The 26,484-nt window shown below is 39.8% G+C and overlaps 4 protein-coding genes across 8 annotated transcripts in view; 2 read left to right on the plus strand and 2 right to left on the minus strand.

Moving 5' to 3' along the window:
- Positions 1 to 20: 20 nt before the first annotated feature.
- LOC120629093 (N-sulphoglucosamine sulphohydrolase) lies at positions 21 to 7,356 on the plus strand. Of its 2 annotated transcripts, none has more exons than XM_039897854.1 (10): positions 21 to 153; positions 1,610 to 1,739; positions 1,968 to 2,104; positions 2,401 to 2,557; positions 2,988 to 3,162; positions 3,535 to 3,598; positions 3,756 to 4,070; positions 4,324 to 4,496; positions 6,173 to 6,302; positions 7,017 to 7,356. In XM_039897854.1, exons 1-10 carry the CDS (start codon positions 57 to 59, stop codon positions 7,172 to 7,174), a joined length of 1,536 nt encoding a protein of 511 aa, XP_039753788.1. In that variant the 5' UTR covers positions 21 to 56; the 3' UTR covers positions 7,175 to 7,356. The 2 variants fall into 2 exon arrangements, with proteins under 2 accessions (XP_039753788.1, XP_039753789.1); XM_039897855.1 differs by lacking the exon at positions 21 to 153 and adding an exon at positions 340 to 431.
- Positions 7,357 to 7,439: 83 nt separating this feature from the next.
- LOC120629097 lies at positions 7,440 to 9,486 on the minus strand. Its single transcript, XM_039897857.1, has 3 exons — positions 9,125 to 9,486; positions 8,448 to 8,588; positions 7,440 to 8,166 (listed from the first exon to the last, which is right to left on the minus strand). Exons 1-3 carry the CDS (start codon positions 9,245 to 9,247, stop codon positions 8,068 to 8,070), a joined length of 363 nt encoding a protein of 120 aa, XP_039753791.1. The 5' UTR covers positions 9,248 to 9,486; the 3' UTR covers positions 7,440 to 8,067.
- Positions 9,487 to 14,479: 4,993 nt separating this feature from the next.
- Positions 14,480 to 15,429, plus strand: LOC120629304 (28S ribosomal protein S33, mitochondrial). Its single transcript, XM_039898211.1, has 2 exons — positions 14,480 to 14,778; positions 15,031 to 15,429. The coding sequence occupies exons 1-2, from the start codon at positions 14,605 to 14,607 to the stop codon at positions 15,211 to 15,213; spliced, it is 357 nt and encodes a 118-aa protein (XP_039754145.1). The 5' UTR covers positions 14,480 to 14,604; the 3' UTR covers positions 15,214 to 15,429.
- Positions 15,430 to 15,901: 472 nt separating this feature from the next.
- The window catches only part of LOC120629087 (tuberin), a 28,084-nt gene continuing 17,501 nt past the window's right edge, over positions 15,902 to 26,484 (minus strand). For 2 of the 4 annotated variants that reach the window (XM_039897838.1, XM_039897841.1), the window contains 10 exons: positions 26,177 to 26,328; positions 25,423 to 25,508; positions 24,641 to 24,771; positions 23,599 to 23,720; positions 23,398 to 23,513; positions 22,771 to 22,847; positions 22,342 to 22,477; positions 21,347 to 21,487; positions 20,925 to 21,101; positions 15,902 to 20,215 (listed from right to left, as the gene is read on the minus strand). In XM_039897838.1, coding sequence (XP_039753772.1) covers positions 20,009 to 20,215; positions 20,925 to 21,101; positions 21,347 to 21,487; positions 22,342 to 22,477; positions 22,771 to 22,847; positions 23,398 to 23,513; positions 23,599 to 23,720; positions 24,641 to 24,771; positions 25,423 to 25,508; positions 26,177 to 26,328 — 1,345 coding nt within the window. In that variant the 3' untranslated portion in view covers positions 15,902 to 20,008. The remainder of the gene's footprint in view (positions 20,216 to 20,924; positions 21,102 to 21,346; positions 21,488 to 22,341; positions 22,478 to 22,770; positions 22,848 to 23,397; positions 23,514 to 23,598; positions 23,721 to 24,640; positions 24,772 to 25,422; positions 25,509 to 26,176; positions 26,329 to 26,484) is intronic. The other 2 variants (XM_039897840.1, XM_039897839.1) reach the window with 2 other exon arrangements.

Here is a 26,484-nt window from a genome sequence, read left to right on the forward strand (position 1 = left end):
TGTCAGAAACAGAATCGCATGGCATTATTGCCTTGTTAACGTAAATAATATAGATTATGGCTGGATCGCCGGGCACTGTTATCGCGATTCTGCTGTTTGTCATCAGAGACACGGTGCTAGCTAATAATACACGAAACGTGCTAATACTTCTTGGTAAGCTTACAAGTTACAATTATTAACGTATTTTCAATGTATCCGTTTGTTTGCCAGAATAAAAACATAAAACTAACCCCTTTTAATTTAAAGGTCAACAGGGTTAGCGACCGTTTGACATATCGATTATTGACAACTAAAAGTAGGTACAGTTAGAACCAAAAAAAATAATGTAGCCAATTTATTACCTATAAGCCAGCTTAAAAGTTTTACCTACTTCAATAAAAAGGATGAACCTAGCGGATAAATACTCATCGATGTAAACGAGGGGTGGTTACGTGCGTATTTAAATTTTAATTTTTCATCATCTCCCTAGAATACCTATTCATGCAATTAAAATGCAGAAAAGGGAAAGGTTTATCTACTCAAGATTGTCTCCAAAATGAAATAACTTATCTATCTATCATTTATTAATAATAATTTTTTTTCTACAATTAGGTACATAAAATAAAAATCTTCAAAATTCAAATTTATTAAAAAAATGCACTCCTCCGCTTGCGGGGGTTTGCGCAAGCAAACGGCGCTGGGCTCCAGAGTGAGGAACCTCCTCACAATATGCGCCGTTTCAAAAACTACTGCCTTCTGTGTACGACCCTTTACGGAACAATTACTGTTGACTCAACACTCCACTTGGCGGTAATCTCGAGAGCAAGGTCAAAGTATATTGATACTTTTTCCTTTTCAGCTTTTACTAGATTATCGTCTGGAATAGTAACGACTAGCTAGCCCTATATCAAAGTAGTAGTAATATACCTGTCAGTGATAATCGTTCGATCCCATTAGAGCAATGTAATGCTATTATCAAGAACTGATGCTGGGTCGTACTTACATGTAGTAAGGCATTTCAAAATCGATAAGGCCATACTGATGAGCAAGTTGTTGATGGATTATCCTCGCTACTTGATTTCGCATGTGCAAGCATTCTCCATTAGCAAGATGAGAAAACCCGGAAACTATGTGCCTGGGGGACTAACCAAGGCGATGACACACTAAACATAATATTATGTCTAGAGTCCAATCTTTCATAATATGTTTCCAGTAGTTTAAATTGATGACGTTCGTAATTACACAGAAAAAACCTTCAGTATCGTCAAATAGGTCACTGAATTGTAACCAGGATACAGATGCAATTTAATCTACATCCGGTCCCGACAATACCTTGTAAAATATAGTATGGTTATTTGGTACCTAAAAATTACCTTTTATATTATTTCTGTCATAAAATTTGTTATTTGTGGATGATGACCTATATCCGTTTTCAGGATGCAAGCCATCACTGTACCAATTATTAGTGTAGTGCTATCATAATAGCAGAATGTGGGTAAAAAACAACCGAACAGACACACTTTCGCTTTTATGATATTCAAAGTTGGAAAAATTGTATGGATTACCCATTAATACAAATATTGCTAGAATATAGCAAGGTTGTAAATCTATTAATCAATGTTTTTTTTAGCCGATGATGGCGGCTTTGAACTCGGCGCTTATCTAAACAAAATTTGCCAAACACCAAACATCGATGCTCTCGTTAAACGTGGCGTCATCTTCAACAACGCCTTCACATCAGTCAGCAGCTGCTCTCCGAGGTAAACATTTACTCCGTAAAGAGTTGTAGTGATAGGCACTAAGATATTATATTAAAAATCTGAGCATAGCCATATTATTTATTTTTAACCCCGCTAACGACATCTGGCATAATATGTCTGATAAATAATAACGTATGTTAAAATAAACGCTACCCTACCAGGATTTTTTTTATATGTATAACCTAATTATTGTTTAAGTCGTTGTGTTTAAAGTATTTTTTCACACAGTCGAGCATCACTGCTGACGGGAACTCCAAGTCATCAAAATGGGATGTATGGGCTGCATCATGGTGTTCACCACTTCAACTCTTTTGACAATATAACCAGTTTGCCAAATAAGCTGAGCGAAATCGGTGTCTACACTGGTGAGAATTGCGAGTTGTTTATATAATATAATAAAATAAATAATTATGAAATTAATAGAAAAAGTCTGCTAGCTAGCTTCGCCTCAGTAAACTTTCATGACAAGTGTACGAGTATGTTCTCGTATATTGTCCCTGTACAGACAGTACAGTACCTACGTCACGGAAGTTAAATATGAGGGTGAATTCTGCTTAATGCATGGTTTCAGAAAACACTATGTACATCCGAGTAGTTTTTCGTAAATGCATATCAAATCAAAAGATTGTTTGTTTAAACAAGATCTAATTATTAATTTTAGGTATAATTGGAAAAAAGCATGTCGGTCCCCGCGATGTATACCGCTTCGACTTTGAACAAACCGAAGAGAATAACAACGTTAATCAGGTTGGACGTAACATAACGTACATGAAGCTTCTCGCTCGCGACTTTCTGGCTGAAGCTAATAAACAAAACAAGTACGATATATAAGATTATTTTGTTTTAAAATCGATTATTTCAAGCAGACATACATTGCAAGCACCGTGAGTATGTCTATTAATTAATACGATATGTACCGGCACCAATCCACACTGGGCCAGCTTGGCGGGCTATGACCTTAACCGCTTCTCATTGTGGGAGAAGATCTATGCCCTGTAGCGGGCCAGTAACGGGTTTATGAACCATTAATGATGAACTGGCGAGGCCAGCAATCCTAATAAAAATAAACATATTGCAATTTAACAACACCTATCTAGTGTACCTATTTATTGTCTATTTTAACTTAGTATTTATTTATTCTTCCTTGATTTATTTTACAAATCCTTATGAAAAGTCGTGCCATTCGAGCTATGAGGACGCAGCAAGTAATTAGGTAGATAAAAAAAACAAATAATGTGTTATGTGTAGACCATTCTTCCTCCTCGTTGGCTTCCACGATCCCCACCGATGCGGGCACAGTCACCCCGAGTGGGGCCCGTTCTGTGAGCGGTTCGGTTCTGGCGAGCCTGGCACCGGACGTATCCCGGACTGGACGCCGTGGTACTACCAGTGGGATGAGGTACAGCTGCCGTACCACGTGCAGGTAAAAAACCTCTAATATGCATCCATTTCTGCTTAAAACGCCATTGAAACTGTCGTTGCTATTCTGCTCCAACAGCATTTACTCTTCGAAAAAAACAATGCTCCTATTTATCCTAGGTATTAAACTGTGCACGAAATGCATTTTATTATGTTAATTTTGATACCTCTTTATTTAAGAAAAAATTTTGGTTAAAATGATTACGATTACAATGTTAAAGAGAAGCCTTGAGTACACTTCTGTTAAAGATCGTCCAATTAAATTTAGGATCTGTCGACTTTGTTTTATCTCGGATATTTTGATTGGCAAAGAGAAAACTTCTTGCAAAATATCATGCTCAAATTGTCATTCTTATTTCCTTAATATTTTTTAAAGGACACCGAAGCAGCGCGAAGGGATGTCGCGGCACAATATACTACCATGTCACGGTTAGATCAAGGTAGGTACATGCATTGTTTTAAAACAAACGAAATACTGGAATCTGATCGCAACCGGATCCACTTGTAAAATTAAACGACTATGTAAATATAAAAAAAAAATAACAATCACAATGAATAGGTATAGTGTAAAGTAGTAATATAGTGTTTTTTATACAGGTGTCGCTTTGATTCTTAAAGAAATAGAAGCTGCTGGTCATAATGATAATACATTAGTGATTTACACATCGGACAACGGCATACCATTCCCGTCAGGTCGGACTAACCTGTACGACCCCGGTCTCCGGGAGCCTCTGATAATGTCCTCACCTGAACCGAACGCGAGGAAGAACGAAGCGTCCGGAGCTATGGTCAGTTTGCTGGACATCGCGCCTACCGTGCTAGACTGGTTCGGTGTTAAGGAGGAACAAGAAATGAGTAATGATATATGGGGGGAAGGCGAACCTAGAAGTTTGTTACCAATTCTAGAAAAAGGTGAATTTGTTTCAAATTATTATTGTGTTATATTTTATCAGGCGGAAGGCAAACAAGCCTGACTGGGTAAATTCCGACCCTCGCTCAGTATATCATGTGCCTATCCTATGTATAAAAATGCTTAGCAACTGTTAAATAATGGCTTTAAATCTATCAATGCATTCTTCATTACTCTGTGCTGCTACTAAGATATATCAAAAATGTTGGAGTTAGATCCTAGAGACGTTGATATATGTTCAGTTTATATCTCCAGAGCCAAAGCCCAGTGAAAGTGACGTGGTGTTCGCGTCGCAGACCCACCACGAAGTCACCATGTACTATCCGATGCGTGCAGTACGCTCGCGCCGCTACAAGCTCATACACAACCTCAACTACGGCATGCCCTTCCCCATCGACCAGGACCTGTATGTGTCCCCTACTTTCCAGGTGAATCAATTAATAATTAAAATAAAATTACACCCCACCGCCATGTAGATATCTGAATGTATTTAGGTACTTACCAAGAAATAGTTGCTATATTGAACCTTGCAATCTGGCGACAGTTCTATTTCAATGGGCTAAATATTGTTTCTGTGATGTTGTAATTTAAAAGATATTAAGATTTCTCTGTTCAGTTCTGGATTAGCACAATGAAAATCAAGGTCATATCTTCCTTAAAGATATTCTTGTTAATATTTTAAATTGTCCCATAAGTAATCAGGCATGGACCCAGGCCTCACTTCCGATAGGGTATGGCGGTCTTGGAATTCGCAAAATTTCAAGTTTTTCGCTGCCAGCTTTTCTTTCCTCTGTGTACAGTACACACACTCTTTTTCAAAAAATTATATCCAATTCTTTGGGTTCCATAGAAGTGTCATACTTGGCAGAGGCAAGAAATAGTTGGTCTGCTCTTAGTCCCAGTATTTTGCTGGTTTCTTTTTCTTCACAGATACAGTGGGACGACATTATTTGCAAAAAATCTTTTGACACACTTTTAGACCAAATGCCATCTAAAAGAGACCGTGCTCGTTTTCTCGCTCTCTCTGCTAAGGAGTCCGGCTACTGGCTACATGCTCTCCCTTCAGCTAACCTGGGCACTATGTTAGACCACACCACTCTATCGGTTGTGATTGGTCTTAGGCTTGGCGCCTCTATAATTCAGCCTCATCGATGCCACTGCGGTGACAGCGTTGACACCTACGGTCAACATGGACTCTCCTGTTCAAGAAGCGCTGGTCGCTTCTCTCGCCATAGCACCATCAACGACATCATCCGACGTTCTCTAGCTACCGCTCACGTACCAGCTGTATTAGAACCTATTGGTTTGGCGCGGAGCGATGGCAAGAGACCTGATGGTATGACGCTCATACCTTGGAGGCTTGGAAGGTCACTTCTGTGGGATGCAACTTGTGTTGATACCCTAGCTGCATCACACATCCAGGCCACTTCGTCAATGGTAGGTGCGGCTGCTTCCAGTGCCGAGCAGGCCAAGAGGCGTAAATATGAAAACCTGGATAGCAGCTTCATTTTTGTGCCTTTTGGAGTAGAGACTTTGGGACCGTGGGGTCCGGAGGCAAGAGACCTTTTCAAAGAATTATCGAAAAGGGTTATCGAGTCTACCGGTGATCCTAGAGCGGGCAGTTACCTTGGCCATCCAAAGGGGAAATGCTGCCAGCATCTTAGGAACTGTGCCTCGCTGCGGTGGTTTCGAGGACGTTTTAGATTTTATTTAGTTTTTAAATAGTTTATTTTAGGTTATAGTTATGTATTAATAAAAATTATATTTTATCTCCAATTACATTTTTTTTCTTTGGTTTTGACCTATGGCAAGTATTTTTTTGTATGAGGATAATATGTCATTATTACGAAAAGCCATAAATCAAAAGAAGAGAGTGATATGTCAGTATAATTTTTTTTTCTATTTGTTTATGTAATGACATATTTCATGGCATAACGATAAAATTGAATTGTGCATTACGAAAAGCCATAAATCAAAAAAAGAAGAAGAAAATTGACTTGTATTTTGTAATCTTATTATTGTACAAACATACAAACATATTAACATTGTGTTAACATAATTCAAATTTATTTCATGAAGGCAAAACTATAAAATGTATTGACAGGATATCTTGAATCGCACTCGCAGTAAGCAGCCTTTGCCATGGTATAAGACCCTCAAGCAGTACTACTACCGCCCGCAGTGGGAGTTGTACGACCTACGCGCTGATCCTCTAGAACTCAAGAACTTACACGGTAACTAACACTGTTTCAAGAAATATTTTTGCCATAATTTGTACCTATTTGCTTTAATCAAATAAGAGTTAGTATTGTAGATGCTGTAACATGTATTTTTATTAAATGACTGTTACATAGTTTGCTGTCGCCTCACACCTGTCATTGGGCTAAGGTTGAAACAACGTTCTTCGGATTTTCCAGAGATTTTATTTTAAAAACATAATGGTTTCTCTAATTTTTCTCTTAAAATAATTGTTGGTCATAGCATGAAGATGTCTTCTCACTCTTATCCGCTGACTTCTATTATACTACAATATAACAATAATAATGTTTATTTCGGATAAAATTCCATACCTGCTTGTGATTGCAGTAAGATTATAAAATCATTTATTTGATAGACTTTGGTTTTCCTTTCGTGAAGACCGAGTTCGAGCCCCGGCACGTTCCACTTGCTTTTCAAGCAATGTAAACATCACTTGCTTTAAACGGCGAAGGAAATCATCGTGAGGAAACCTGCATGCCTGAGAATACTCCATAATGTCCTCAACAGCGGCGTGTGAAGTTTACCAATCCGCCCTAGGCTAGCGTGGTAGACTAAGGCCTCGACCCTTCTCATTCTGAGAGGAGACCCGTGTCCTGTAGTTAGGTAATGGGTTGAATATGATTTCGTGCTAAATATGTTCCCCGGAAATGAAAACGCACAGAGTGGTTGGAGTGAAGGCAATGTTCCAGGCAAGCCGTCTGTAGAGGCGGCGGAGAGTTCCCTCCGCGACCGCCTGCGCGCGTGGCAGCGCCGCTCGCGCGACCCCTGGCTCTGCGCGCCCGGCGCCGTGCTGGAGCGCGCCGAGTGCCGAGCGCTCGACAACGGCCTCTCGCACTTCCTCCACTGAATTCAAAATGCCTCAGCAATTCACTAGCTCCATTTAAAATAGGACCGTATTACCGTACAATAAAGTAAAAAACTGCGCCAGGGAGGTCCTCATTATGTCAAATTTAACCTGTTGTGTATTGAGACGAGAGATGGTTTGCACACAGTGTAACCATATGGTAGCTCCAATTTTTTATCTGAATTAAAAAATTATCATTTTAATTTAATAACAACATGTTTCATATTTTATTAAATTTGTAATATATGTATTATGAAAAATAAAAAAGTGATTTTTAATGTCTTTATTTCTTTGGTATAGAGCATAACAGTAACATATTAAATCAAAGTATAGAACTACAAGTAGAAGAAATGTTACCGCAGAGATGACACCCTTAATATATAAGTAAGGGGCCCTAGTAGATGTGCACATAGCACACATTATAATATCACAGGTTTTAAAACAACTATAAAACTATAAAAATTAAGTTAACTCTGCTTAAATCTTACAAGCTTACTTTTGTAATTATATTACACACAGTTTGTCATTTTTAAAATAACATGTCATTTAAATAAAACCCTAAAATAGAACCAAGACAGACATAAACTCTGGAAATTAAAAAATATTTATGTTAAGTAGCAATATTTTCTTCAAGACTAGCATAGTTAGGTACCTATTTTTGACTAGTTCTTCTTGAACATTCTTTTTCCACTCATTTTGCAGGCAAAAGATGGAATGTCACCAAAGTAATAGTTTTTAATATTGCAAAGACACAATAATGGAGGTTGATTTCCTAAGGGTGACCATTGGTCACAAAAATCCCCCCCCTCATGCAAAATAAAAAAAACAATCAAAATGAAATATTTTTGGATTACATGAGAAATTGTTTTACCTCTCTACCCTTTCAATGTTATACACTAATAGTCTAGATAGAAGTCATTCAGTTCTTCAAGGTCACCAGCTAGGTTCTGATCTAGATCATACAGATTTTGTAGCATCTTCTCAGTTGCCACAACCTGAAAAAAAAGTTGCCATAAAGATTGCTACTAACAAACGTAATAGAATGAATGATCCATCTTCTTTCTTCTAGATCCTAAATTAAAACTTTAATCATTCAAGGTTAAACCAAGAATTTAAACAAAAAATTAAATATGTTACAAATCTTAGGCCATCCTGAGATTGGAACCTCTGAATTTTAAATGGAAAAAGTAAGTAACAAATCATATTTATTTGATAGTTACAATCCGTATAACATTTGGGCAACTAATGATTGGTAAATGTTCACTGATATGCTTACCATAACACCAATCTTCTCCAGCCTTTTGCTCTTGATCAAGAATGTTTTAATGGAAATGTGCAGATAGCTGTACACCACGCAGCAGAGAGCAATCAGAGCACACAGTTTTATAGTGCCCTTCCAGCTGTTGAGCATCTTCTCCTGAAAGTAAAATCATCGCCATTATTATAAGTCTTGCATTGCAGTGGTTCACAGAAAATCATGCAGTGTGAATAAAGCACATTTATTATAAGTTATTTTCAGATTTGTGTAAAGAGTGTTTGTTTTTGTTCTCTTGGGGATGTATTTCTAGGCGGCAGTCTCCCCCATAAAACAAGTCCTAGTAGTTTCCTTAATCACAGTTTATGTCACAATTGTTGTAAACGATAAATAAAATCATGCTATGAACCTTACAATCCAAGCAAACAGGAAAAAGGTTAAATTTGCAACAAATCAATGAAGTGGGTAGGGATATGATTAGGTTGGAGATGATGGATGGAGTTTGTATAGGGAAAATTTCATTAGCACAATTTCTGATCTCTTTCATTAGCTTATTTTATATACTTTATTTTAACTACTTAATTTAAATCATTTTAACTATTTATTGATTTTTGAAAACATCTGTTCTGTTGTATACATCGATGACTAGTGGTATTTCTAAATAATGAATATTCGTACATCTAACGCTACAAATTTACCGGTTCTATGGCGATCAGGGGCATTTCCTCCGTCGGTTCGGCCATTTGGACTGATATGGGATCTGTATTTGGAGACAGTAAACTTGGTTGGTTTTCACCAATTATTTGCGCCGTTTGAACCATGTAGACTGAATGCGTAGTAAAATAACAATCCTGAAACGGTGGTTTCTTGGGCTCGACAATTAACTTTTTCTAGACTGTCATATGTTAACTGATGAACTTTTATGGATTTACTATTTTTTGCACACCCTGCTGTGTGCGGATCAATCAATATGCGTGCGCCGTGCAATCATGCAATGAAAACCAATGCATCAACAGTGCACTTGCTAGTCGCTGGTCGCTACCACTAGTAGCGCCTCCGAGACAAATAGTAAATGTATATTGGGAACTCCGAGAGTCCGATCTATGGAGGGTAGAGGTAAGGAGAGTCATCTGTGTATATGAAAAAGTGTCGTCAAAATGTATTAAATTAGGATGGCGCCACATTTGCATCAGGGTAACTCTTAAAAGAAGCGCCAAATATAAATATTGTTAGAGTAGGCTTGAAAAATAAACAAGGAAGTATGGAGATACAAGGAAGTAAGGTTATATTTACCACAATATTTTGTACAACGTAAGTTGTTGAAATTCTCAATAATTAACTACTTTAGTCGATAATGACATTAAATTTTTTAACTCGGCATACTTCAATTCATCTACGATTGCTACATTCATACCATACCCTGTGCATCCACCAGCGCCATTGTGGAGGATTTTTGAACTGTTATTTAGCGCAACAACTGGACACTTTTTCAACTTTTCTCCCATATAAGATGACTCTCCTTACCTCTACCCTCCATAGTCCGATCACAGAATTAAGAGCATGACACTGACAGACAACAGTACAAGACTAAATTAATAATGACATGTACTCTAGTACAGACCCATAGGTTATCTGTGCGCACTACAAACATAAAGAGCAGTACCTGAAAAGCGCGGGAAACTTCGAATTTGGCAGACGTGGTTTTTAGATTTTAATTTTTAATTATTGAAAAAAGTGGATCAGATAAGGAATTTAGTGTTTAAGAGTATTTAGTAAATTGTTTCTAGATATTTATTTTATTATTTTGTGTTATTATTAGTGTATGTATTAATTATTGAGAGTTGGTAAGTTTTTTTTCTTTATATGGGAGTCGATCCCCCGGACGACCCCGGAGGTCCGGGGCCTGGCCCTGGACCTCCTGTAGGATATAACATAGTCATTGATGATTCGTCAATGGACACTGAGGATGGCTTTGTTCCTGCTTCACAACGTAAACGCACGAAACCGCGAAAAAGGTGTCGTCATTGCAACTGTAAAAAACGAAAGAGTAAGGATGGAAAATTGTATGCCCAAGCATGTCAGTGCGAAGATTCTGACGGAAAAATTATTCCAATTGTTTTAGATGATATTAAAGATGAGAGCAAAAATATGTTACCTCCTAAAAGCCATGCCCCACCGGTCAATACTGGTGCCAACATGACTCAACCCACTGCCTCGGGTCTCTCACAACCACTACCTAGAAAGTATGTTAGCACAGATTCCGGCCCTTTCACTGTCCACATACAAAGAATCACCTCATCCCCAAATGATCCAATAACTTTGCATCCAATACAGTTTGGCAAAGATTTGAAAAAATATAAAATAAATAATATTGTTAATGGCAGTTTAAAACGCATAGGCAGAAATAGAATGTCCATGGCTTTTTCCAATTATGAGGATGCCAACTTGTTTACTGAGAGCTCATTGATAGTGGGCCTCTCTTACAAAGTTTTCATTCCTAGCTTTACTGTTAAAACCAAACAAACCAGCCTCTGATGTTTCTTCTTTTCGCCCAATAGCCCTATCCTCTGTTCTTGCTAAAATAGCTGAGCATCTTGTTAAAAACAGGTTAGAATTTTTCATTGAAAATAATAATATTTTGACAGCTAATCAGCTGGGATTCAGAAAAGGCCGTAGTACCACAGACAATATTAGTATTTTGGTTTCGGATATTCGGCTAGCTTTCTCGAGTAATGAGTCGGTTCTTGCGGCCTTTCTTGATATCAGCTCAGCGTATGATAATGTGCTGATCTCAGTTATGCATAGAAAACTTCATGACCTCCATGTACCACAATTATTAATTACATTTATTATCAATATGCTTTCTGAGAGGTGTATTAAATTAGACCTACATAACGGTACTCAACTTTCAAGGCTGGCATGGAGAGGTTTACCCCAGGGGTCCGTCCTCAGTCCATTACTGTATAATATTTATACATATGATTTAGAAAAATCATTAAACTCTGATGTAAATATTTTGCAATATGCTGATGATCTACTCTTATACAAATCGGATAAGTGTATTGAAAATTCTAGTAACTGTTTAACTACAACTCTTAAAAAGCTAAATTACTGGTTAGATGTCCACGGACTGGAATTGTCTGTTAATAAAAGCACTGTTGTTCTATTTTCTAGACGGAGAATCTATCCCGATTTCAACGTCCTTTATAGGGATAATCCTATCCCTGTAAAGTCTGAAGCGAAATTCTTGGGCGTTATTTTAGACTCCAGACTTACTGGAGTTCCTCACTGTAACTATATTGTAGCTAAGTGTGAAAAAAACTTAAATATGATCAGGTGTCTAACCGGTGTCTGGTGGGGTGCTCATTCTTTTTCCTTGCGTCTTATTTATAATGCCCTTATTCGTAGCTTATTAGATTATGCCACTTTTATTCTAGAGCCCTGTAGTGCCGTTGCTCTTAGGAAATTAGATAGCGTGCAGGCAAAAGCGCTAAGGATCATCCTTGGTGCTATGAAATCTACTCCTATCAATGCTATGCAAATAGAGTGCGTTGAATCCCCTCTATGTTTAAGACGACAATTTCTAGCTGATAGGTATCTATTTAAAGCTATGCAATTTTCACAGCATCCTTTACGTGATAAACTTCAACTCCTCTTAGAATTTATAGATACTTGTTCGTACTGGTCCCATAAATCTGCCCCGTGTCTTATCAAAAGCTATCGAATGTTTTGCTCCATACAAGCGCCGATCTATAGTACATATTGCTATCCTACTTTTTATTCTAAATATAATGCATTAATAATCTCTCCGGATGTTAGAATTAATCCAGGTATTCCAAGAAACCAGTTGGAAGCTCCTCAATATGTAAACATATTAAAAGAAAATAAATTTTCTGATTTTCATTATATGTATAGTGATGCTTCTAAGCATTCACCGGATGGCCCGGTTGGAGTTGGAGTTTTTCATGTTCAATATAATATTGTCCAGAAAATAAAACTTCCACCGGAATCATCAGTATTTACTGGAGAATGCTTTGGTTTGTTAAAATCTGTTGAATATATTCTTCTTGCCAAACTTAAGGAATCTATCATATTTACCGACTCTATGAGTGCTCTGCAAGCTTTATCTAGATTTCCATTTAAGTCTGACCAGATAAGCCATGTTATTTTAAAAATTAGAAACCTCCTGCTTACTTGTAATGAAAAAGGCTATTCAGTGGTGTTTTCCTGGGTACCAGGTCACACTGGAATTTCTGGAAATGAACGTGCTGACCAGCTTGCCAATGAGGCTATATCATGCGGAGATATTGCCGACTATTGTAACTATGCCTATGATTTATGTGCACTGCCAAAACATTCCCTTCAGGAATCTTGGAAAATGGCTTGGTCGATTTCTAGCCAGTCAAAGGGTAAATCTTTCGCTAGGATTCAAAACTCTATTCCGTCAAAGCCATGGTTCTCGGGTTTAAAGTTGAGCAGGAGAGTGACATGTATCTTGACGCGTATGCGTTTGGGCCACGTTTGTTCTCCTGTGCAACTGGCGAAATTTGGAATTGTGGATAGTGATTTGTGCGAATGTGGTGAGGTGGGTGACCTGAACCACATATTCTTATCATGCTCAAAATATAACCGGGATTCATTTTACCAGGGTCTTATTAAGTTAAACATCCCACTTCCTACTTCCGTTGACATCCTCTTGTCCATTAATGAACCTTGTATTTATAAACTTTTTTCCTCATTTATCCTATTGTATGATATTAAGTTGTAAATAAGTAGCTAGTTTAAGTATTCCATATTATTAAATTATATTATTATTAAATCCATATTATTATACTATTTAATCCTTTCCTGATACTATTAATTCTTTTCGAAATTCCGTTTCCTTTTTATAAAAAACTTAGTTTTTTTTTTAATGTAAAAAGTTTCCTCGTTTAAAAAAAAATGTATAAATAAGAACAATACTTGACACAGAATAAGCAATTGACTATGGTTCAATCGCTCAGCGCGCAGAACCAATAAACCAACAAGAAGAAGAAGAGCAGTACCTACATTATATATCGGTAGTTCTATCTTCGCTTGGTCGTCGTAGTGCTCGCATATTAATTAAAACTGACGCCCGAAATGTAGTGAATAAAGGTAAAAATATGGCAAGGATGCCTGATAGCCTTGATACTTCGACGTCGATCTTGCGATTTCTACATGTATGTCGGTGCGTCAGTTAAGAATAAGCAATTGACTATGGTTCAATCGCACCGAGATTCTCAGTTCAGTTGCTCAGTCGTGTGCTTACGGTAAAGTGGCAGCGACAGTGTAATCATCAGTTTCGCGTAGAAAAAGACAGGAATATAAAAAATATTTTTTATTAGCACCTTCTTTTCCATTATTTAATTAATTTAAAAAAATAATAATACACGATTAGCCAAGAATGATACCGTGCAATGTATTCGGGGCCTGAAGTTAGCGACGGGAGTATCAGCGCTTCTTTCAGAAGCCGAACCGATTTGACCAATCACAAGCCAGATCACATCGATGCTTGTAGTCGACTGTAAAAATTAAATATTTTTAATATTTATTATTCCTGCCCTGTGCCATATACGGAACCAAAACTACCGTAGAAGATATATTTTACAGCCAAGAAGTGGAAGAAAGTTGTTTAAGCTTTTGCATCAACAGATAAGCTACTTATTAATGTATTGCATAACCAACATCCCGCTCCGAGTTAAATAAGTGTCAGAGCGATGTATCCTTTATATAATAAAAACGTGTTTGTTCGTTCGTTTGTCCTTTAATCACGTCGTAGCTAATCATAGCTACAAGTTGACGAATTGGACATAGTTGAGGGCCTGGGAGAGTGATAGAGTGGAGTGGAGAGATAGTGAGGAGAGAGGCTGCTGACTGAGCAAATGAACTGGTCCGACCGAATAGGTTTGTTCGCACCGACATCCATGCAAAAATCGCGAGATCGACTTAAACGTATCGAGCAAGCGTGCCAGAAATATCGTATAGTGTAACGGCGGTTTAATGATATACCTAACCCTCAAATGTCAATGTCTAATGTTTATTCTCTTACAATACAATGTTATTTTATTTTTACTAAATGTAAGATTAGAAAGATATTTCTGTTTAAAATTTAGTTTCATTATTCAGAAATAAAAAAAATTTTAGATACTACCCGAAAATGGCAACGAATTTCGTCAAATACTCTCAAATTATAAATAACACGACAAAATATGCGCAGCGAATGAAAAGGTTATCTAATAGGATATTTAGTGAAGTGGCGATTCCGACTAATCCTAAATCAATGAAAGTTGTGAAGATTTTCTCAGCGCGGCCTCTGCATACTAATGAAGAGGTATGAAAGACCAATAATCCATGTTTCTGTCCGGCACTTTAATGTTAGTAGATCCCAAATGTCTTTTGAAATGAAAGGAACTTGTCGACATTTGCTGGCCCCTGGGACCACCATTCTTGACGGATTCAAGGAGACTGCTGTGCAATAGGCATATAAGTAAAATAAGTAGAGGTCATACTCTCCTCAAGAGGTGACCAGTCTCTCAGTGGGACAGTATTTAAGATGATAATGATGGTCTTATTTATGATTTAGATAGTGCACTACTACCCGCGACATGTTGAGACCGCCACTCTGATGCTAAAGCTGCGAGAGTATGGGCTCTTCCGTGATGAGCACCAGGACTTCAAAGAAGAGATGAAACGCCTTCGGGAGCTGAGAGGCAAAGTAAAAGTGTGGAAGAGGAAGCTAAACTTGGAAGAAAAGGAAAAGAATTAGTTACTGCTACTAATTAGTTTTTACCCGCTACTTGTTTCTGATCAATAAGACCGATCGTTCAAACTATAACAGCACAACAGTAGTGAAGAAAAACTTAACTCTAGTGCATTTTAGTGTCTTCTATCAACATATGGTGTTATAACGAATGGAGAATTACACCAGTCAAAAATGTTTATGTAGTTTTAAATAAAATATCTTTAAGTTTAAAATGTTTTACTAATGTTGTAATATTTTTTTGGCTGTGTACATTTTTGTGTAACACACATAGTTTGTTAAGTCCATAATAAAGTACAACATGACTTGTATGCGTGCAGTGATAAGGGATAGCTGATACTTTGCATCAGCATCAGCATGCTTAGCAAATTAATGCCATAATGCTGGTCACAGGCTTCCCCGGAGAGAGATATAGAGTTTATAACCGCCACGCTGCGGGATGGCGGGCTTTATCAATTACTAGCTGTTGCCCGCATTTTGCTTTTCACGTATATTACGGTTTTTAAGAAATCCAGTGGGGATCGTTTCTTTTCCTGGAATAAAGAGTAGGCAATGAATACTACTCCTCCTTACAACAAACCATGCCATAAATGGTAAGTTCCCACCGAGACATCCAATGATGTCACATTGGGACAACCAAAATCTCATTTTGGGCTAACAAAAAATTTTTTTACAATAAAAATGAAACATGGTGAAAATAGCCATCATTTATTCGATTACAAAATCTTTCGTCAGGAAATAAATTGCTACATATAATATTTTAACACGAAATGCCTCAACCGGAGGGATGTGGCGCGGCCTGAGCGGGCGCGGGGCAGCCGCGCCCGCTCGTGACACGCTCCTGACTGCGCGATACGCGGTGTGTGCGCACGCCCCGGCCGGATGGGCCGCTAACAAACATCCGAACTTATACACAATTATTATAACAAGGCTAGGCGAATGCCGGCACGCGCGTTGTGACGTCACATTTAAGTGTGAATTGTGACGTCACAAGTGTTATGATTGGAGATGGCTTAAAGGTGCGCGTTTTGCCCTAAGACGAACATCGCCAGTGATCTCGCACCGAGCTGTGGTACTTGTAAACTCGACTCTGCACAAATAAGGGATGACGCGTTATTTCTGCGAGACTCCCGGCATTGCCGGTTCTGTACTAAAGCGGCAGAATGGACGCATTACGCTGTGCCGCCGGGCATTCGCCCAGCCTTACCAACAAGCCACAGACAACTCCGACATAATAGAAAACATGAATTAACCGTAAACTATAACTCCATATAACATTCACTTCATTAACGTAATTAGTTGCCAGTGCAATACAAGCTCCAGATCACTTGGTCGAGTCTATCTACATACTGCGTCGGCGAGGGCGCTGCTTTAATGCATCACTCGGTGTATGAGCTATAAATTGAGAAACGTTTCCAAATATCCAGGTTTTTAGCCCAATATCGGATCGCCCAATATCAATTTAACGAACGGTTTGCGCTCAAGAAGTACCTACCAATGCTTCCTGCGGAAAAGGATGGCATCAGTTTTAGCAAAAGTTATCTACTTGGTTTAAGAGTTCAATACATCCTAAACCCCAGAGTCATATTAGCCGCGGGCGGAGCTGTGAGAGTTCTATATATTTTTCAAGCCCAAGTGGGTCGCCCGGCGGTAGTAGAACCACTCTTACTCACTAGAGCCGCTCCTCGCAACGACTGAACATCAAAAACATACACGTGACAACCTTATCTTGTAAGCGAAGCATAGTAGAAAATTTTCCCGCTGTGTATATTATATTACCATGTTAAGTTTAGATACCATTATTTGTTTAATTGCTACACTATTATCACATCTCACAAAAGGTAGAAAATATTACAAGTGGATCATGTAAAACATAGTTTTGTGTCGCTTAACTATATTATCTTATTATATATTATTGTGATCACTGAAGCGGCACCGCTCAGCCACCGTATCGCGTAACTTTTTGCAGTTGCCAACCGGTGGACTGTCCTCTCGATAAAAACTTACGACGTTGTACAACTGCCGCTGAAGAGTGGAGACGATCGGTTCGCAACCTGTCATACAATACAACAGTTAACAGGATGAAGTTTTTGAGTGAACGCGATTCTTGTTTTCAAGCTTACAGTTAATTAAACGACAAGTGACACGCTTTCGTTGGCAATCTAATTTATAATTTTAACACTACAAATATCTATACTATTGTGGGTTTAGAATTTAGCTAACATGTCATTGCAGTGACCATATGCTAAAGTTCGGTCGTCCATACCATACCCTAGATTTACGCCAATTTTAAAGTTGCGTTAGTTCACTTGAAAACTTACTAGGGGCAAGACTATAATACAGAATAGAGAAGATACGTAGGCTCAAACGACGGCGGAGCGGTTGGATTCAGTAAGGCCATTAATTATCAGATGGAAAATACAAAAATTTTTAAGTTTTCGTGTCTTTTCTCAATAGAATAGCGAGTGGAGTGTATCGCTAGAACAACTTTCAACTAGCCTATTCTAACACGGGTGTCGTCTGACGAGGTACTCTAAAGCGGAGCGAAGACGAGCACGAACTGACTTATTCAAGCTTATATACACAAGCACTGTGTTTACGCAGAAAACAATATTACGACTACGATATACGGCAAAAATATGTTTCTAACACAAACTTATTCTGATCCAGACTGTGAGGTCTTCTTGAATTAAAGACTGCGGGCTGCTTTAATACTAGGGATCATTTGATACCAAAAAATTAAATGTACGCTTTAAAAGTAGTTACGAGTTTAAGATATCATGTACGACCCGCCTTCGCTCCGCTCGGTTGAAATACATCATTGGGTCAAGTAGTCATTTTTGAAGTTATTTCAATAATAGCAGTGCGTTTCGTTTCGTGTTTAAAAGGACGTCCACGAATAGACCTATGAGATTATTGGAATAGTTCGCATGACTGCGCTCCGCTCCGCTTAGGGCGACGCATTCCATGTTATATGCAGATTCAGTGCCTGTGATAATTTAAGTTTTTAAGTTAAGGTTGGTAACTTGAAAACTTAATCACAGAAGCAATTTAACTCTCACTGTGCGTGATAAATATAACGTATTCTTATTTCTGTATCATGTTATACGTGATATATTTGTGTCCTGGCACAGGCATCCATCGTTCAGATTCCTTTTGTGTGATCGTTGATATACAAACTTCTTATTGCGAAATTTAATAAGTTATATGATTTGAACCATTATTAACATTGCAAAATAAAAATATTGCATTACCACACGCAGAGTTCCTTCCATTACACATTTGCTAATAGATACACTTACAATAGCTTGCTGGAACAACGTGACAGCAGTTGAAATGAAAGTCGTATCGCTTTAACTAGCTCTATTTGAGAGCCCAATTGGGAGGCGATCTATTGCATTTGCAGTGCGTGTTGTTAGGGTCTTCAGCAGGGTTACCATAGTGTCAAGTGTTGAGTTTCTGCCTACGTTTACTTATTCGATCGAAGTTAGCTAAGATTTATAACATGGTATCGAAAGATCGCTAGCTAGTGACAGTACAGTTTCCCAGTATTGAGACTAGATGGCGCTCCTTCGATACCATTTAAATCGTTTTAACCTCCACGTAAAAAAATAACTAAACGTAGGTAGAAAATCACACACTTGGAACTCTGATAACTCTGGTAACCTCGCTGAAAGAAGATTGCATTAGTCCCGAACTCGAGTAGAAGCGATCAGATGATTGAGTGACCTAAGATTTGATTTAACTCAACACGAATGGTGTCTGGTATTTACGAATGGCGAGTTTTCACTGAGTTCGCGTATGAAGGCGATTTGAGAATCGCAGTTCAGTTACTAAGCCCATTGAGGGTAGACAACATTTTTTTCTAAATATATTCAACAAATACAACATATCTCTTGACTAGATTTATACTGTGTGTGTGTTATTAACTTTTTATACTGAAATTATTAAATTGCTCATAAAACAAAGCTCATCATCATAAATCATGAAAGCTTTTCAGTAGTAAAATAACAAGTTTTGAACTTTATGATGTTGACCGCTGCCAATAAAATTCAAATCCAGAACTTTTGGCGGTTTCTTGAGGTGAAAAATTACTGAGTTTATAAAGGCTTATTTTTCAAAAATATGGAGAGTAATGACTTTCTATTTAGTTTGATCGCACCTAAAATAGAACCTCATGTTATATATACCATAGCTGCAGAGCTTTGGATATTTTGGATTTGAAGAACTTCAATTTGACACGGTGACCCGCAGGCAAACACTGGGTTGGAATTAGCAATGCCTACGAAAGCGTACTCAGTTTAAAGTACCTATGCAATGAGCATTAGACTTAATTTGCTACACTCAGCGAAACAGAGGAGAATGTGTACGGTGTTATTTATAAATCTATGGACTCCACACCAGACAGATCTACCGCAATACGCACGTTTCGATTGGATACCGGAGCATCCCGAGGACTTTAGAATGAACAACCGTACAGACTGTCCTGCTTTTTGCGGAGTATAGCAGATTAGGCATAACGGTCATCATCACTTCCGGAGTGAATTGCAGGAGAGATCGATGGGCTTCTGGTAGATCAACTCGAGAGGGTCTGTTCTCTAGAGGGGAATAGAACATCGTAACGAACGTCCTTCAACCTAGGCTACGTGAAGCCACGAGAAAACAAACATGGGGAAGATGACATATAAATGTGCAAATAAAAAAGTTCGTTTCGTATGTGCATCAAGTTCGTATCCAAGAATCCGCTACGCGTCGTCGCGGCGTCGCGGCCAGTCGTCCCCGGGCCCGAGCCGGCGGGCGCCTAGGTGTAGTCGTTGAAGTCGTCGATGGCGACGCGGCGGCGGCGCTCGGGCGCGGCGGCGTAGGGCGCGGGCGCGCGCGCGGCGGCGGCCTGGCGCTCCGCCTCGGCGCGCGCGCGCAGGCGCTTGATGAGGCGCAGGCGCTCCAGCGAGTTGGACGCGTACGCCTCGCTGCCCGGCTTCAGCGAGAGCGAGATCTGCGACGCCAGCTGCGGGCGAGCAATCGATCCAGCGTTAACGACGCTCGGAGCCGGAATGGTTTCCCCAGTGATAAAATCCGAACGGTAAGCATTAAAGACAAAGTTTCAGCGATCATCTATTTTAATGCGTGTTCCGCGAGGGTCCCTTTCCGCTTTTAGTATATTTAAATGATCTAAGACGACGAGTCAGCGGCACTCGGCCAGATATATCTGTAACTTTTAAGACCGGTAGAAATAAAGATTCCTTTAACGAAGTATTCTGTGGCACAGTGTCGTACTGTTGATAACTTAGTTTTAAACGGAAGCAAAACCAAGTACTCGGAATGTATTTTACCTAATGTTTTTTTTAATTCTTTATTTATTTGGGACTTTTCTTAACAATAAGAATGTCAACCCCATCGTTCCCTTTACAAAAATTGATACTTTCTTTCTCTTATCTTAACTTAAAATCTAATAGCATTCTGGCTACCTCTGAATGAGGTGCCGCCAGGATATTTTGCTAAATCCCCACATCATGAAGGTTTATTTTAAATCTACATATTAATTGGTCCCTCATTGGCCTATTCCGACCACACTCCCCCGACGAATGCGAGACATCTTCGTCTATATTACAAATATCACACTTAGGTGAACTGAACCTTTTCATAAGATATCCAAATTTGTTTACAACATGTCCCGCACGCAGTTTTGCCTAATGTAAACATAAGTGAACAGTCACCGCGGCGTGCAGCGCGTGTTGGCGCGCCAGCAGCGGCGCGCTGGGGTCGGACACGCAGTGCGGCTCCACGTGCGCCAGGAACTTGCTGCGCAGGCGCTCGTCCTTGCTCTTGAGCGTGATGCGGTTCATGCCGTGCTCCAGCGGCTCCACCACCACGATGCACAGGTTGAAGTGGCCCTGCGGAGCGCACGCCATACCATAACCCCGGCTGTGCTTCGTATCGAACATCGAATGGGGGTTAGATGGGCCAGGAAAAGTTACTAGACGAGGTGAGGTTTGCTATTCTTTAGGTAATAAGGTGAAAATTTAAACATAACTTTACATGAGCAAAATAAAAGTTTGGGCCTGCTATATAACGAAACCTGTCCGTTTTAATTATAAAGGGCGCACGGATCGCAGCCGTCAGAAGCGGTGGCGCTGACCTTGATGGTGAGGATGTTGAAGTCGTGGCCGGAGTCGTTGTACACGATGGACACGAAGTCGTTGCCGATGTACTTGCGCTTCTCGTTGCAGTGCGGGTCGCGCGCCGAGCTGGGCATGGCCGTGGCCACGTGGAACAGCACCTGCGACGGGAACCCAACCACCCTCCCTTAGTACGCGTGACCTTCCACATCGCAACTCGTCGAGCTACGTCGACTATTCTGGTTTTTCTGTACTCAGAGACTAAGAAGGCGGAAGAGCTTGAAAGGTTTCTTTTCTTTAAAATATTGCTTTTTACTAAACCGTGCATATTAAATTATTGAAATATAAAAACTAACAAGGCCAATTTTGGCCAACGTTTGGGACACCTATGCGAGACATAAGAATTGCTAAGCCTCAGACTAGTTTAAGTGCTATTACAAGTAAATCTCTCCTCACTATTTGATCATCATCAACCATAATAACGTCCTGTTGGCTTCCTCGCTCTCTTTTAAGAAAATAACGTAGTCACCGCATTGCAAAATAACGAGTTGAGTTTTAGCATTCGACTCAAAACTTTTAAATTAAACTCACTGTCAGATAGACGGAAAATACATGACATGGTCTTTCTGTACAAGCTTGTAAACTATACATTAAATAACTAACGAGTTGTTGGGCCTAATCTCTTTTCGAGTTTCCATCCGAACACCGCGCTTTCACTTTTCACTCACCCATTTTGTAGAACTAATCTTGGTCGCCACTGTGTGATCCCCTAATTAATCACTTATACAAATATTTTATAGTAAAGGATAATTCAATCGATATATTTAAAGACAAACTGACCAACTTCAACACCATCTTTTGCTGGTGCTTTGAATAAATAAATAAATAATAAATTGCTTTAATGCGAATGAAGTTTAGTTAACCAACTGTTTACTAGAGGCAACGCGCTGCAATGACGCCACAAAACCCGAAAAATCCATTGGCCGTTAGATTGAAATAGAAAGTTCTATTTTACCTGCATGATGTCGTCGTTCCACACGTACGTGTACCGGCCATCTTTGCCACCCTTTTCTAGGTTAAGGAAAAGGTTGGGCTCCTCCGCACCTTCTAAGGGCACCAGCGTTCCTAATAACCTCAAGAAATCCATGTACCTGGAGACCACACAATTGAAATACTTAAAATATTTTTAATTTTTTTTGGTGGGTTCTTGTGCACGAAGTTATTTTTATTATGTAAAATAACGGTCGAAGTTATAAACATTAAAATATGGCCAAAATTGTAGCAGTAAACAGGATATTGAATTTTTCCTTGCCCTTAATTGCGGTTCATCAAATATGAGAAAGATGTGTTCTGCAGAAGGAATCGAACTTTGCAGCATTGTTTTTTTGGTTTTTACTCCGTCACAAACAGGGTTGCGTAATGGGTGTTTTATCTGTTTATTTACCTAACGCTGCCGTACTCGTTTTTTAAAATAGCGACTTCGTCGTCTTGCTGCCCCGGGCCCACGTACAGGACTCCCACCTGCAAGAGCGGTACCAGAGTGATTGTTCGTGAATCAGTTTAATTATTAACGTTTAAGAACATTTCAATAATAAACTGAAATAAAAAAAAACATAAGTAAGATTTAATCCGAATAATTGATAAACATTCTCTTCACCAATAAATACTGATCTAACCGGATCGGGTTCAGGCTCTAATACGGGGCTAAATCGAAATACTGATATTTGAAGGGTTATCATCATTATATCAACCCATTACCGGCCCACTGCAGGGCGCGGGTCTCGTCCCATAATGTGAAGGGGTTAAGGACGTAGTCCACCACGCTGGCCCAGTGCGTGGCTGGATTGAAGGTTAATCAAAATTGATCGCGGGAATAAAGTAAATTGATCGAAGCTATTTTTAAAAGGTTTCCGGTTTCCCGCGGCGGGTACGGCGTACAATTTATGTGCCGGTATCTTAACCATTGTCTCGTACCTAAATCCGCGAGAGACGTTCAGGGAAGAAATATGACTTCGGTTGTGACTGGGGTTATTCGTAGTTTCTAGGTAATCTCCAAAGTAGCGGGTAGTACCTTGTAGGTCTCGACGGGCGGCACCAGGTCGAGGTTCTTGATGGTGCGCTCGTGGTGCTCGCCCGACACCTTGAGCGGCCGCTCGCTCAGCGCGCTGGGCGGCGCCGGCGCCTCGCCTGCGGACAGCGCACGTCGCAGAACAATTACCATCGGGGGCCGTACGGTACCTCTTCCGATGGTGAAATACAACTGTGCACGCACCTGGCACGGACGGCGAGATGGGGAACGTGCTCATGTTGTGGTACAGCTGCAGGAACACGAAGGACGGCGACACGCCGCCCGCCGGCGCCGCGCCCGCGCCGCGCAGCTCCCTTGGGGGAAGCCTTGCACTTTATTGTAGTGTGCCTCTCAGCCTATTGCCAACGCCCGCTCGCTCAGCGCCGTAATAACCATTATATCATCCAAACTGATGTACTGAATTTCATAACGACCCTCCTTTGTTTTTTCGATCCCTTCTGCGCAAAGTGTTCACTGAACAGACAGCGACATCTCACTAGATGCGTGGTATCTGTATGAATTTCAAAAAAAATGAACGCCGCGCGTCTTTAAAAAAAGTAATAATTTTAATCCCTGCAATTTTTCTTTGATGAATATATGGTTTAGTTAAAAAAATCCTTTCAAATTTTGACAGCACCCCGCAAGATATTTGAAATAGATTTTATATATATAATTATATTTTTCAAATTCCATCATCGGGATCGGGACCTTCCAAAATTATAATGTTCACTACTATTACAATAAATAGTTATTTCATGAATACTTAGGTTACTTGTATATTCTCAGTACTGGATGATATGAGGTTACGAGACTGGCTTTTTTAATGTTAGCAGTAAGCTAACTATTGAAAATTTTATAAAGAGGATTCATATTACTGGAGTAGATAAAGTATTATATGCAATTGATTATAATGAGGTAAACACTCACGTGATCTATTATCACAGTGCGCTTCGCCTCGTGGGACGATCCGACATTCGTGTTTTAATACTCCTTATAATGTCAATGATGCTTGGGAACATTTGAAGAATGGCATTGGTCTTCAGATCTATTGAAAGCATTTTATCGTGTTGAACATGAAACTTTGAACAAAGCAGAAGGCACTGTGGCACAAAAATTTGCTTGCCTTTTATCTCAGTAATAGAACCCAAGAGGTATGCATAAGCAAGAGGCACAATTTTGGGGCCTTGGATGTGATTGATGGATTTTGAATGCTATTGGAAATGCAAAAAGGGCCTTCTCGCAGTACCTGCGGCGCGTGGGGCTCATGACGGAGATGGTGTTGGAGCGCTTGGAGCGCGCCAGCGGCGGCAGCTCGTCGCGCGCCGCGCCCGGCGCCAGCACCACGCGGCTGTCGCTGCTCGTCTGCGGGGACGGACTCTGTGATGTGTGACGCGCTGTCGGACGCGTCCACCACATCCAAAACATATCTTGCTTTTGCAGAAATTAAAGGTTACAAAAAGTATTTCCCGCGAAAACGCTAACCGCACTATGTCGAATCCTTGTTCCACAGCTAAAGATGATTGATTTTTGTATTGATAACTAAAAACTTAGCAAGTGATATTTTGAAATCTCAAAAGACTTGATAAACACAGATTTTCGGTTCAAAATTATGTATATATAGACTTGAAGTCATAATTATTGATTCGCACCACTGCACTGAACCCCTGTTCATGACAAAATCATTGTCTTCACTTGAACGCATTTTGTAAATAACTTTTCAATATCAATGACGGTAAACAATATATTTTCCCAGGTTAAAGTGTTCTTTTGTTTTTTTTCTCTATAAACAGCTTTCTATTTTCTAGCCACTACGAAATTTAAATAAAACCTTTGATAAGCTACCTCCTTGGTTGCCGTGTTCTGGAGTAAAATAAAGGTCCATAACACGACAGATATTAGTTACCTATGGAATTTACTTGGCCCCTACAGATATGATAAACATAGAACTTTTGCCGGCCGCTGCTCGCGTGTATTTGGCCAGTACAAAATTCTGAGCATGTTTGACAAAAAGTGTAATATTGCAAATACCTTCTGCAACTGATGGTGAGCGCTGATGGCTGAGGGGTTGTTGCTTTCCGCGTTCGTCTCACTCTCGCTCTCAGCTCCCGACGTGCCTGTTTACAGTCAGTTCAACATAAGCAAGCCTCATTTCAGCGTTACCTCATGGAGCAGCGTGGCATGAGACACGTAGCAGTGGGGCGTTAGTGGGCTAATAATGCTTCACATTTGGTTCAGAGTGACTGCGCGTCGCATAAGAAGAGTCTGCGGTCTTGTTCCGCAAGATGCTAATTATACAATAGTTATTTATGCAACTGTTGTTTAATAAGGGGTATTAAATACGAGTGTTGTTTATTAATAGTATCACATTAGTGTTTTAATATCTGATATAAACAGTTGCATATAAGACTTTATCTTTTCTCAAAATATGAAACCTTTAAAGAAATCCGAAACTGTTAACATTAAAATATGTCCTCGTTACCAATAAGTATTAATAATGAAAAATAAAATAATGTAGTAGTAATTACACATTTTGTATAGTGCAGTTGTTAAATTTCCATGAAATATGTTCCTTTTTTAAATGCATACACATACCCCGCATCGATCAGTAAGAAATTGGCTGTCTGTGTAAAAGCCTTTGCGCGAAGAGATCTTTTATAGATAAATGACATAAAAATAACGTAACGAGTAGCTTCGTGCGACTCTGACGGCAAGAGGAGGGGTGGTGTAAACTGTGTTGTGATCTGGCGTCAGCACGCGGCACGGTGGGTACACATAAACGCACCGGGGTCGGACTTGTAGGTCATGAGGTGCGGGTGCGGCGGCGCGGGCTGCGGGCTGGTGCCGCACATCTCCTCGGGGATGGCCTCGCACGACACGCGCATGTCGCTCTTCTTGTTGGCCTTCTTGGACGCGTGCAGCGCCATGGGCGCGCTCCTGCGACATCACAACGTGTTAGCCGGCGCGGGAGGCGATGGAAGCCTCTCGGGAGCCTCGTGAGGGAAAACTAATTAGTTTCAAGTTGTCTTGTCTGGCTCATACTTATGTTGCTAATATGTAACGTTTGAAAACCATAGATCGAAAGCCTTCCCA

Source organism: Pararge aegeria, chromosome 14 (genome assembly GCF_905163445.1).
Source record: "Pararge aegeria chromosome 14, ilParAegt1.1, whole genome shotgun sequence".
NCBI classification, from domain to species: Eukaryota; Metazoa; Arthropoda; class Insecta; order Lepidoptera; family Nymphalidae; genus Pararge; species Pararge aegeria.

Coding starts and splice junctions, on each gene's coding strand:
- LOC120629093 (XM_039897854.1), top strand. CDS start 57: ATGGCTGGATCGCCGGGCACTGTTATCGCGATTCTGCTGTTTGTCATC. Junction 1,740..1,967: donor GTCAGCAGCTGCTCTCCGAG/GTAAACATTTAC, acceptor TTTTTCACACAG/TCGAGCATCACTGCTGACGG. Junction 4,497..6,172: donor ATGTGTCCCCTACTTTCCAG/GTGAATCAATTA, acceptor ATGTATTGACAG/GATATCTTGAATCGCACTCG.
- LOC120629304 (XM_039898211.1), top strand. CDS start 14,605: ATGGCAACGAATTTCGTCAAATACTCTCAAATTATAAATAACACGACA. Junction 14,779..15,030: donor CTCTGCATACTAATGAAGAG/GTATGAAAGACC, acceptor TTTATGATTTAG/ATAGTGCACTACTACCCGCG.
- LOC120629097 (XM_039897857.1), bottom strand. CDS start 9,247: ATGGTTCAAACGGCGCAAATAATTGGTGAAAACCAACCAAGTTTACTG. Junction 8,589..9,124: donor CCCTGATCGCCATAGAACCG/GTAAATTTGTAG, acceptor TTTTACTTTCAG/GAGAAGATGCTCAACAGCTG. Junction 8,167..8,447: donor TGGAGAAGATTGGTGTTATG/GTAAGCATATCA, acceptor CTTTTTTTTCAG/GTTGTGGCAACTGAGAAGAT.